Source organism: Bidens hawaiensis, unplaced genomic scaffold, assembly GCF_021521415.1.
Source record: "Bidens hawaiensis isolate Kalapana, Puna unplaced genomic scaffold, B.hawaiensis_p1.1 tig00009224_1, whole genome shotgun sequence".
In the NCBI taxonomy this organism is placed as follows: domain Eukaryota; kingdom Viridiplantae; phylum Streptophyta; class Magnoliopsida; order Asterales; family Asteraceae; genus Bidens; species Bidens hawaiensis.
In genome coordinates, this window is record NW_027491681.1 from 781080 (window position 1) to 792536 (window position 11457).

An 11457-nucleotide genomic window follows, 5' to 3' on the forward strand; every position below is an offset into this window, starting at 1 on the left:
TAATGAAGGAAAGGAGGTCCATTGTAGGTGCTTGCTTTCTTTTCAATTAGGAATCTTGTTTTTGGTTGCTTCATTCTAGTAGGGGTGTACACAAAACCGAAAAAACCGAACCGAAACCGTAAAAACCAGAAAAAATCGAACCGAATTAGAAACCGACGGTTCGGTTTTGAACTTTAGCGAAAACTGTAATATTGGTTTTGTATTTTGTTAAGAATCGAAAAAACCAAACCGAACCAAACTAACAAAAAAAAATCAAAATAACCATAATATTTTAACCATAACCATTAAAACAAAATATGCCGATGACTATTTGTTTAGTTTTAACATATGGTTAATAACAAATATTTTTGATTTATACATGTGGTTAATAACTAATAATACTGGCATTTTTATTTTTGATTTAAATGTATCTTATATTAGCTTTTAATATTTGAGTTCCAAATATTCAATGCTCTATTAATTATTAGTCTAAAGAAAAAAAATATCATGTCCAATTTCAATATCTTGGGTCAAGTTTTTTTGCCCAAAAAGGTTATGCTCGATTAGCAAAACCGAAAAAACCGTATCCAAAATTGAAATGAACCCAAAAACCTAAAACTGGAAACCGAAAAAACCGAAACCGAACAATTTTAAAAAATCATAAAACCGAAAGTTTGGGTTTTGGTTCGGTTTTAGTCAAAAAGCGCACCGAACCGCACCACGCACACCCCTACATTATAGTTTAAACTATTGTTACTTGTTGTAAAACTAGCTGGTGTCGGTTGGTCAGAGGGTGGTAGTGAAGTTTTTCAGATATATTTTGTTATAATAGCTGTAACTTTTAATAAAATGTATAAAATGATGAAAATAGGCATAACTATGATAACATAATACTAAATGTATATATCTTGGAAGGTTACTGAAGTAATTTCAAATACTAAAAACATGTAGCTTTTTTTAAACGCTACTAGTTGAAGTTTCCCAATATGAGTTTTTTCTCCTAACCTAAAAGCTTCAAGCTACTTCAATCAAACAAGGTTTTTTATTAAGTAATAGATTTTTCCTAAAAGCTTGAAGATTCTAAAAGCTCTCTACCAAACATGCTCGATGTGTTGTCGTTGTGCTAGTTGGACGCTGAGTGAACACTCGTTGAAGCCATTGTTGACGCTGAGTGGACACCAGTTGAAGCCATTGTTCTTTTTACAATAATAAAAAAAATATTAAACATCTTAAAAAAAATGGAAAGATAGTCCTTTCTTTTCAATTGGGAATCTTGTTTGTTTGGCTACTTTGCTTCATTCATCCATTTTGTTTAATTGGTCGGTAGGAAACCTTTAATCGAAGCCGTCAAGTTATTAATCACCCTTGGATTAGAATCCTAAACAATATATAGAATTGGACCCATATTCATGAGTTATCAAAATGTTCAATCAAAAGATGTTTAACGAAATTCCTATATATATGTTTTGGATGTTGTGTGTTTTTGGATATACAAACAATGTGTCAAGTCACAACATGAGTTGCCATACATTATTATTATTATTATTATTATTATTATTATTATTATTATTATTATTATTATGTTTAAGACTGTTAATATATTTGAGACGTTATTATGTAAATAAAGAATTTGTAACGTCGATAAAACTATTGAGTGAACGTTAAGTTCATTGTCTCTCATTTGGTTATAGTTGTAGTCGGTTTTGGAAGATACATGTTATAACGGTGTAACGATTCCTCTGTGCTTGTTGGGCCGGAGCTTGCTAATAAAAGGAGTCTAGTGTGACATGTCTAAACGTTTGATGATTGTATTTGCTTGTTCGTGTGGAATGTTTGGGTTAGCTGGTTGACACCCTACTAGTCGAGAGTTGTGGTCGATCCCCTGATAAGTCATGGCAGAACGAAACCAATAACCCTCATCAACAAAATTCTAGCATCCATGATTCACTATAAATGGAACAAAAATTTTTATATCCATCGTTCGCCACACTAATACAATAGTTCATTCGAGTTATTACATTTATGTGTTGAGTTGTTCAACATCCTACACGTGTCGCTAATCACCCGAAACACTCTATAGGGACGAAATTGCTTTAGATACAACGATTACTCGCCTTGAAGTAACAAGTAGTAGCAATAAGATTTTAATTTTTAAACAACATTATTTCTTATCATATATTTATGCAACATAAGTTGACAACATACACACGTTCACTTCAAATATTACAAACTTACAACAACTGATCCAAATATGCATCTTTAGAACCAGAAGACTTACCTTGACCAAAATATGAACTAACCATATTACTTCCCCAAGTCAACCATCCACCCTGATTCCCATCATTCCCTTCAACCAACCGCCTCTGTTCTTCCGCAGCAATATTCTCAACCCGCCACTTAACCATAAAACGTTTAACAGCCTCGGTTCCTTCAACCACAATCTCCATAGGAGGAACTATAAGCGGACACTGATCCACGTTTAGTTTAGTCAACTTCTGAAGTTGACCAAATGATTCAGGTAGAACCTGGATTTGGTTGTTACTAATATCAAGCTCTTTAAGGTTTGCAAGATCAGTTATCGTGTCGGGTAGTTCGGTCAAGTTGCTGAAGTTACTACTCAAGTTCAAAGTTTTGAGATTTGTTAACTTTCCTATGGAAGATGGAATGCCATGAAGCTTATTGAAATGAGCATCTAGGTGGCTTAAAGACTCGAGTTCACTAATGGTCGTTGGAAGGAAACGAAGCTCGTTGAGGCTGATTGAGAGTGTTTTAAGGTTTGCTAGTCCGAAACCGAAGTTTGTTGGCAAGAGCTTTATGTTGTTGAAGCTTGCATGTAGTTCTACCAATGACCTGTTGATAAAAAAATAATGTTGACATATGAGTATATAAAGTTATAAGTATAGTTGGTGTAAACAAACCGAGCTGCTTGTGAGCTACTAGAGATCGGCCCGTTAAAAACATAAATAGAGCTGAGCTTAAACAAGCTCGAGCCCAATCTAGAGAATTTGTTGAGGCTCAAATATTAAATAATTAATAAACGAGCATAAGCCGGCTCGCGTGCCTAAACGAGATTTTTATTTATAAAACTTTTCATTATTATATTTATAAAATAACTATTATTATATACAAAATTATGATAAAAATAATTTATATATAATATAAATATATATGTAAATAATTATAACGCTATAAATAAAATAGTTAAATAAATAATAAACAAGTTGAGCCCGAGCTTTGAAGATAAAGCTTTAAACGGGCCGAGCTTAGGCCTTTGCAAGCTCGGGCTTGGCTTGTTTACACCACTATAAAGAGTTTTGAAGTATTACTTGCAAAAGGCGATGCTTTCAGGAAGGGTATTAAGTTTGTTGCTGGAAACATTCAAGATTTTGAGAGTGGTCAACAAACCGACGGAATCCGGTAAGGATTCTAAAAGATTTGATGAAACATCAAGTTCCTCTAGTTTCACTAACCCTGCAATTGAATCAGGAAGCACCTGTTTTACAACAAAAATAAAACCAAGTGAATAGCAGTGTTGTAGAACTCGCTAGGAGCTGGTCACTCGATGAGGGTACCGCCTAGCGATTAATATGGATTGGATTAATAAGTATTAGTTTTCAAATACTTCGAAGGTTTTTACCAACTTTGACCAAATTTTAACAGATTTTGAATAATTTGGGCCAAGTTAGATGAAATTGAATCGGTAGCATACCGATTAGCGATTAATCTCCAATTAATCGGTGACTAATCATGATTTTTACACCATAAGCAAAATATTGTATAAAATCAACCTAATTGCAAACAAAACTACCAAAATTTTGAAGAATTCAGATCGACCCAGAAGTTGAAAACTAATCACTGACAACTAGTGGTGCAAGCAAGCCGAGCTGCTCGAGATTGTATCAATTAAAAGGTCGAACGAGCCGAGCCCGAGCATCAAACAAAGCCTGCTTATTTATCGAGCCCAGGCTCAAGCCTTGTGTATTTTAAGTTTTGACTATTTTCGGCTACTATCTATTAATATCTCACTGCACAGCCCGACAGCCGAGCTCTGGTCGAGCTTTGGCTCGTTTAAGGTACTGCATACGAGCTTGAGCTGAGCTGAGCTTGGGCTCGTTTATGTTTTTTCTCCACATACAAAAATGTATAATAATAATAATAAACGACCCAAGCTCGAGCTTGTAAAAACGACTCGAGCTATTTACAAGTCAAAACGAGCCGAGCTCGAGGCAAGTCGAGTTCGGGCTCGGCTAGGACAGCAAAAGCAAACAAGATATTATAATAATTAAAGAATCCTCTCTGGAGCATATTACAACAACTTATATATGATCAGGGTATTAAAATGAACAATTAAAACCTGTAAGTGATTATTAGATAGATTAAGATGAACTAAACCAGCTAGCTTTCCAAATTGTTCTGGAAGAAACTTTAACTGTTGACCGGAAAGGTCAACCCGGTCAACGACTTCATCAGATGCTTTGTTTAGTACTTGTATAACTTCCAGGTTGACTTCGTCTGAATCATCGTCTACCTTCGTTATGTCCGCCATTGTTTTCTGGTTGTGAACACAGTCGCAGGTTGAGACTTGAGACCTTTTATGGGATTTGATTTGTCGAATGTTTGAATTTGTCAAATGTTAGACTTTGACTCTGATTTTCATTTTTTCTTTTTTTCAAAATAGGAAACCGGTTAACTGAACCGACCAGAAAATCAAACGAAACTGATTATGTATAAACCAGTTTGTGATTTTCCTCATAAAACCGATCGTAACCTTGTCCAGAAACCAGTTCCAACCCGAATTGAAACCAATCATAAACCGGTTTTGACTTTTGTTGACTAAACCGAATCAGTTTCAACCCAAACAGGATTTGAGTTTTAAACAGGTTTGTACACCTCTAAAATTTGGAAGCAACCTAAACTAGGTTAATAATCACAGCTAGTTGGTATTAACTCGCGTGTGCGGAGTATGGACGAGAAAATGGCGTCAGTACTTAAACGGGTACCGTCGGTATCGATTTGGTACCAGCTATTTGAGGCTTCGGGATCGCAACTGTTTCGGTTTGGTATTGGAACGTACCAAATTATTTCCGGCTGATACCAAGTTTTTTGAGAAATCTGGGTTTAGTAATGGTATGGTACCGAGCTCCTCCCTATTAAGGAGAAACGCGAGTATTGCTTCAGAGTTTTAAGCTCTAGAAGCTTAGGATCATCGTATAGATTTTTAGGAGTTTTTTGTGTAAGCTTTGAGTAAGGGATTGTTTGTGTAACTTTATTGAACTTTAGATGTATAATATGAAAATCTTATATAAGTTTAGGAGAACCATATGAAAATCAATGGTGGGCTGGCGGCTGGCCCGACGATGGTTTTAATATAGAATGTGTGGTCGAAATTGAAGAAAATGATGAATAGTGAAATTGTGTGAGAGCATCGACATTGCTTTTTAATATATAGAAGTCCCGCTTTATACAAGATAGATGAATAAAAACATAAATACTCATACTCACACATGTGTAAGTAAATACGCGTGAACAAGTCAAAACTACTTACAAGAGACAATTTGGTTGAAAATCAGCTAACGACTAGGCACGAAAGATATAACATACGAAGACATACACAATTTAGCTCTTTATTACAAGAAAAATTGATTAAATAACAAAAACATTCTTCTATAAATATTGTTTTTAAGTAAAAAAATTAACATTTTAAGACAATAATCCCAATTTTATAATTGTTGATAAACCGGATTCTTAATTAAAAAAAAGATATTAAATAACTAATCAAAAATAACAAAGTCAAAGATATTAAATAAAGATCAAAACTTTTACAACACATCATCCACCACATGAAAACATTCATTTGAAGTCTTTTTAATGAACCAAAAATCAGCATATCATACTCATGCAATTGCCTTCTGCTTTCTATCTGCCTCTTCATGCTCAACCTATACCAAACCAACACATCATCAAATTACATTCATATAAGTTATAATTATTACTCAAAATATAAAGTAAAATATCACTAATTTGTACCTCAACAAGTACTTTTCCTTTCCTTTTAGCATCTTTCTCCTGCTTCTTAAGATTGTATTTGGAATCCGGCCGCCCCCTCTTTCGATTCACCACCACTTTTTCCGACTCATCGTCCTCGTCATCTTCATCATCCACGTCCTCAGCATCTTCCTCATCTGTAATTTAACCGGATATTATTAAGAACAAAAACTGTTTTCGGTTACACACACAACAAGGGGTGGCAAATGTGGCCCATGGGTTGAATGAGTTGTATTAAAATGTATATACTGGGTCAAACTAAAGAAAATGATTGAAACGAGTTGACATTTCTCAAGTTTTTTTTTATGGAACGAGAAAAACGGCAAAAAAAAATTAATATTTTTACCTTTTGAGTTTTTGATTTATATCTCAAGTTATAATTTTTTGATTGTTTTTTTTTTGAACTTTTTAATGACCCTTATTAAAAAATTCAAAAAAAAAGTAATTAAAAATCATAACTCGAAATATAAATCAAAAACTAAAAAAAATAAAAGTACTAAAAAGTTTCCTCTGTTTTTCGTTCCATTAAAAAAAAAACCTTCAAGAAATGTCAACTCGTTTTGACACGTTTCAATCATATTCATTTTAAGTTTGATTAGTTTGGCCCATTCCGACCCATTATATACATGTTAATACAACCCAATGGGTCACATTTGCCACCCCTACACACAGCTATAAGAATCTTACCACTTCCATAAACTTCATTTGAAAAATCAATATCCTCTAAATCATCTTCAAGTTCCATCATGTCGTCATCCGCTTCAACATATTCTATTTCAGCCTGTCAAACAAAAGGCGTTTAGAATGCATTTTTTACAACAAAAACAAGAACATTGAATGCTTCTGTGTTACGTATTCAACTACAAATTACATAGCTCCTATGACCAACCTCTTTTTCTTCTTCTTGGTCAATTTGATCAATTAATTTATCGAACGCAGCTTGATTAACATTAACTATATCATACACTCCATTTTTTAAACGCTCAAGCACTTCCTTCTCGATAACCTGTAAAACAATATTACAATATTATTGTTAAAAGCTGTAAAAATGTTTTACAAGAACCTAAAACCATTTTATAAAAGTGTAACCTTATCCAAAAGTGCGGCTCGCTCCGCCTTCTCCTCTCTTCTAGATTCTCTCTTCTTTTCTTTTCTAGGAGTTGTCATTATCTTTTCCCTACATGGTTAAAAAGTAAAAAAACAACCACATAAAACAGTTTATATAAACTCAATAGAATTCAATAGAATTAGAGCAACATATTCACCTTCTTTAAATAACTAACTCATATATATCCTTCCAATTTTTAGATTATCATATTTAAAAAAATCATATGTAGCTCATCACACGGTAAGAAAACAATTTAATTACTTATAACAATCAACTTCACTTGATAAACAACTAGAAAACCATTGTTTCTGTAAAAAGTGGATCATCTCAGTGCATATGCGATTATAATCTTTTACAGTTACTTGGTGAACAAATCGTTAAGTAATTGACTTTATCTTGTGAACTGTAAAACTCGTAATAATGATAATTTGAACGTTATTAAAAGAATGAATATAAAGTGTAAACACCATGAAACTTTTAGCTTTTAGGAAGATATGCATAAAATTGTCCCTAAATGGTATGATAGATAGAATGTATAGCTGTTATATGTATTTTATTAACTATTGAATGAGTAAGTTGACATGATCATGTTTTTAACCAATAAATATAATATTATAAAACTTTGAACTTTTAGAAAGATATATGTATATATATATATGAAGTTTCTCCTTAACTTAATAGTATAAGGAAAAGGTAGAAGTCCAAGCGCTATGTTGTATATTTATCATTTTGAAATATAGAAAGATGAGATGTCAACCAACCTTGTTTTAAGAGCGAGTTTCCTCATGCGTATGCGCATTTGGGTCATTTTAGTCAACCGTTGCTTTGCCTTGTGCACAAGAAACTTGGGCCAGTACATCTGACAGTTCACAAAAGTGATTACAAATTTACAATATGAAATTTAAATATCTAGAAATAACATTCTGAATAAATGTATACCAGATTATTGTCAATAATTTCAAGGGCTTGTTCATAATTGCGAGGCAATTTGATTCTTTCCCATAACTTATTTGGCATATGTGCCCTCTCTATGGTTTTCATGTACAAGTAAAAGACTCCTGCATCAAAAAAAGTTGTGAAATCCGTTATATAAAAAACATTAAAGACAAAACAGAAGTCAATAACTATGTTATAAACAGTACCTTCATGATCGCGTATGGTAGCATAACGACTGTTAGCAAGTGGACATGAGCTCCGGTTACAGACTCCAGTTATATTGTAAGGGTTCCGACAAAAAATTCCAGCTGTAATCCTGTTAATAAATTACACACTTACACCACTAAAACTGGGACAAAAACACTGTTGAGCATTACTCTGTTACCGACTAAAACCAAACTTATAACCTATCAGTTTTGGTTTAAATATTTCATAACCAATCGGTTTAGGTTATAACTGGTTCGGTTACTTTAGTTATTGTAAAAGATCGTTTAGTTATTCCTATTAACCATCGGTTAATAGCCGGATTTGAATGAGTGTGTAGTTTCAAAAAAATTTAAGATAATAAATCCAATTATTCAAAAACAAAATTAGCAATCCTTTAAATTTATGAAGAAAAAATATCAGCAACTAATATGTTATTTATTAAAAAAAATCTGACATATAGCATATAGTTTATAACAGTAAAAAACTTTTTATGCAGTTTTTCTCCTAAGAAGTAAAACGTATCAAGTAATACATAAAATGAGTCGATAGCCATAGCTGAAACACTCACTTTGTCATATAACTGCAGTGCTTGTGCCTGAGGACTTGCCATATAACCTCATCGTTCTGCATTTTGAACCAACTTTATAATTCACCTGTTCAGAAAGACCCTATGTAATTAGTCATATAACCAATTTTAAATCACTTCAAAAACAAAACCCTATATAATTTTTCAACATAGAATAATACACACATAAACACTAAACTTTTAATCTAGTTACACGTGGCGGTGTGCATGAAACCGAGAAAAGTAAACCGAAACAAAATCAACCGGTTTGGTTTTAAGCTATTGTAAAAACCAAACTCACGGTTGGTTTTTGAATGAAGTAGCAACTAAAAAAACCGAACCGAACCAAATTTTCAATTTTTATTTAAAGTAATTTGAAAGCATAACAATCAATTAGTTATTAATTAACAAAATGATTGATTTGGGCACAAAACTCCAAAAATTTCTTGCTCAAATGACAAAACCAAAGAAAAAACCAAAACCGAACGGCCTTCAGAAAATTCAAAAGCTTCAAGTTGGGTTTTTTACTTCAATTTTAGCCCAAAACCGACCGTAATTTACACATTTAACCTAATTGCAGAAACCCTAAACCATTTGGTCCAATTCAAAATCGAACAATCAGACAAACAAAATAGATATAATGTTAAGTTAACATTATTAACACACACACTGCGTAAGCATTGATCACAAGCAACTAATAATAAGCAAATTGAACTAAATAGCACAAACCGATAAACCCTAAGTTTAAAACTAATTGAACAGCTAAACCTAATTACGTTTCTGGTTAAAATAGTTTAATAAATGGTTACCGATGACGGCGGAGATGAGCGACGGCGTGACAGTGGTGGAAACGGAAGACAATGGCAGTTAGGGTTTTAGTTTCTTTTATAAATATTATTGAATTGAATGAAATATTATTGTAATTGTTATAAGTTTTTATCATTTTTGTGAAATAATCCCCCAAGGTTTTATAGTTTCATGTAACAACACAAAAGTTTTACTTTTTTTATAAGGAGCGATGAATATAATGAGTAATGTATTTGACTTAGTCGAGTTTTGGTAGTGTAATTTACTTTAACGCACGGGTGAAAGATGAATAAAACGTTAAATATACATATATAAATTACATAATGACCAGTATAGCTTTATAAATTTTATAAATTATAAGGTATTGTATATGGGCTTAACAGGTTTCGTGTACTAAACATGTAGATATGATTCGATTTGTTAATATAAGTTGATTTTATGCATAACATTCTCCTCAAATTATGTTTCTTCATCTGACTCTGGTTTCAAATCACGCGCATCATCATTTTTCACCTCTGAGTTCTTTCAATCAACTTCCGGACCTGCTTTACATTGTTAACTTTGTCACGATCTTCATCTTCCTCTTCACTTTTGTCATCTGATTCTAGTTTCACACCATTAATTTCATCATGTTCCACATCTAAGTCCTTCAAATCATCACAAGCTTCATCTTTGTCTACACTTTTGCCATCTAATTCTGGTTTCACATCATTAATTTGATCATTTTCGCCTCTAAGATCTTTAAATTGTCCTAGAACGAATTTGAAGCTTCATCTTCTTCTCAACTTTTGTGACACTTGTGTGTCGTAAAGTTCTTACCTGATTCAAGACTGGCATTGTTAATACTAGTATTTTCTTCTTTAACGCTCTTTTATTCTAGAAGTTCTGGAAATAACACAATCAACCCCTGCACTTTACAAATGTTCCAAATGAACCACATCCTTTCATTTATATCCAATGTGAATTAAATTCGGGACGTTACACTTTTGTCATCTAATGATTCTGGTTTCACGCCGTTAACTTCATCATGTTTCACCTCTGAGTCCTCCAAATCATCACAAGCTTCATCTTCTTATACACTTTGGTAATCTGATTATGGCTTCACATCTGCAAAATCACAGAGACCAACCATGCAGTTAACTCAATAAGTATTTACAATCTCTTTTCTTTTGAAATCGTATAATGAGTTATGTCATACATAGCCACCTTTTATTGACACTTAAAGAATCTTTGCCCCTTTGGCAAAATATCGCTATTGCTAATATCCCTATCATTTATGTATGAATACTTGAAAATACTTTTATAAAATACGTCAGCTAAAGCTTGTAAATACAAACAACTGGCATGTTTCAAAAACATTATTATTAATTCAATACATCACTTGACCAAACATCTTTCTAATGATTTTAATCATTCATCAACTCGTTTATTTCAATTTTTTTATTTTATTTTCATCATAATCAAAAATGTATAACAAGCAATTTTACATGACCAGGAAGAACTACAAGCAGGGGTGCTAGTCATGTAGGGATGTTCAAAAAGCATGTGGCTCGCGGCTCGCTCGAAAATAGCTCGAAAAAAGCTCGGCTCGAAAAAGCTCGATTCTAATTGAGCTAGGCTCGACTCGATTTCTAAACGAGCCGAGCTTTGGCTCGACTCGTTAGCTCGGCTCGTTTAGATTAAACCCTAAATTTTAATATCTATATATAATAATATCATATTTATACATATATTATGTCACTTGATACTTAAAACCTTATAAAAGAATAACGAAAATAAAACACATAAAGTTATAAATTCTCTATTTTAT

The 11457-nt window shown here is 32.9% G+C and overlaps 2 protein-coding genes across 2 annotated transcripts; both read right to left on the bottom strand.

Moving 5' to 3' along the window:
* Window positions 1-2134: 2134 nt before the first annotated feature.
* LOC143531740 (plant intracellular Ras-group-related LRR protein 3-like) lies at window positions 2135-4558 on the bottom strand. Its single transcript, XM_077026983.1, has 3 exons — window positions 4334-4558; window positions 3306-3472; window positions 2135-2829 (listed from the first exon to the last, which is right to left on the bottom strand). Exons 1-3 carry the CDS (start codon window positions 4523-4525, stop codon window positions 2211-2213), a joined length of 978 nt encoding a protein of 325 aa, XP_076883098.1. The 5' UTR covers window positions 4526-4558; the 3' UTR covers window positions 2135-2210.
* Window positions 4559-5745: 1187 nt separating this feature from the next.
* On the bottom strand, window positions 5746-9027 carry LOC143531741 (uncharacterized). The gene is made up of 9 exons (XM_077026984.1): window positions 8844-9027; window positions 8275-8384; window positions 8072-8190; window positions 7894-7991; window positions 7114-7201; window positions 6914-7030; window positions 6712-6805; window positions 6007-6161; window positions 5746-5918 (listed from the first exon to the last, which is right to left on the bottom strand). Exons 1-9 carry the CDS (start codon window positions 8903-8905, stop codon window positions 5874-5876), a joined length of 888 nt encoding a protein of 295 aa, XP_076883099.1. The 5' UTR covers window positions 8906-9027; the 3' UTR covers window positions 5746-5873.
* Window positions 9028-11457: the final 2430 nt, after the last annotated feature.

Bases quoted from the DNA above. Each gene is read 5' to 3' on its own strand.
- LOC143531740 (XM_077026983.1), bottom strand. From the start codon at position 4,525: ATGGCGGACATAACGAAGGTAGACGATGATTCAGACGAAGTCAACCTG. The intron at 3,473-4,333 runs GTTTTAATTGTT...GTTGTAAAACAG, and splicing joins TATCTAATAATCACTTACAG to GTGCTTCCTGATTCAATTGC. The intron at 2,830-3,305 runs GTAATACTTCAA...TTTTATCAACAG, and splicing joins GAAAGCATCGCCTTTTGCAA to GTCATTGGTAGAACTACATG.
- LOC143531741 (XM_077026984.1), bottom strand. From the start codon at position 8,905: ATGCAGAACGATGAGGTTATATGGCAAGTCCTCAGGCACAAGCACTGC. The intron at 8,385-8,843 runs GTGAGTGTTTCA...ATTTATTAACAG, and splicing joins CACTGCAGTTATATGACAAA to GATTACAGCTGGAATTTTTT. The intron at 6,162-6,711 runs GTAAGATTCTTA...GTTAAATTACAG, and splicing joins AAATGAAGTTTATGGAAGTG to ATGAGGAAGATGCTGAGGAC.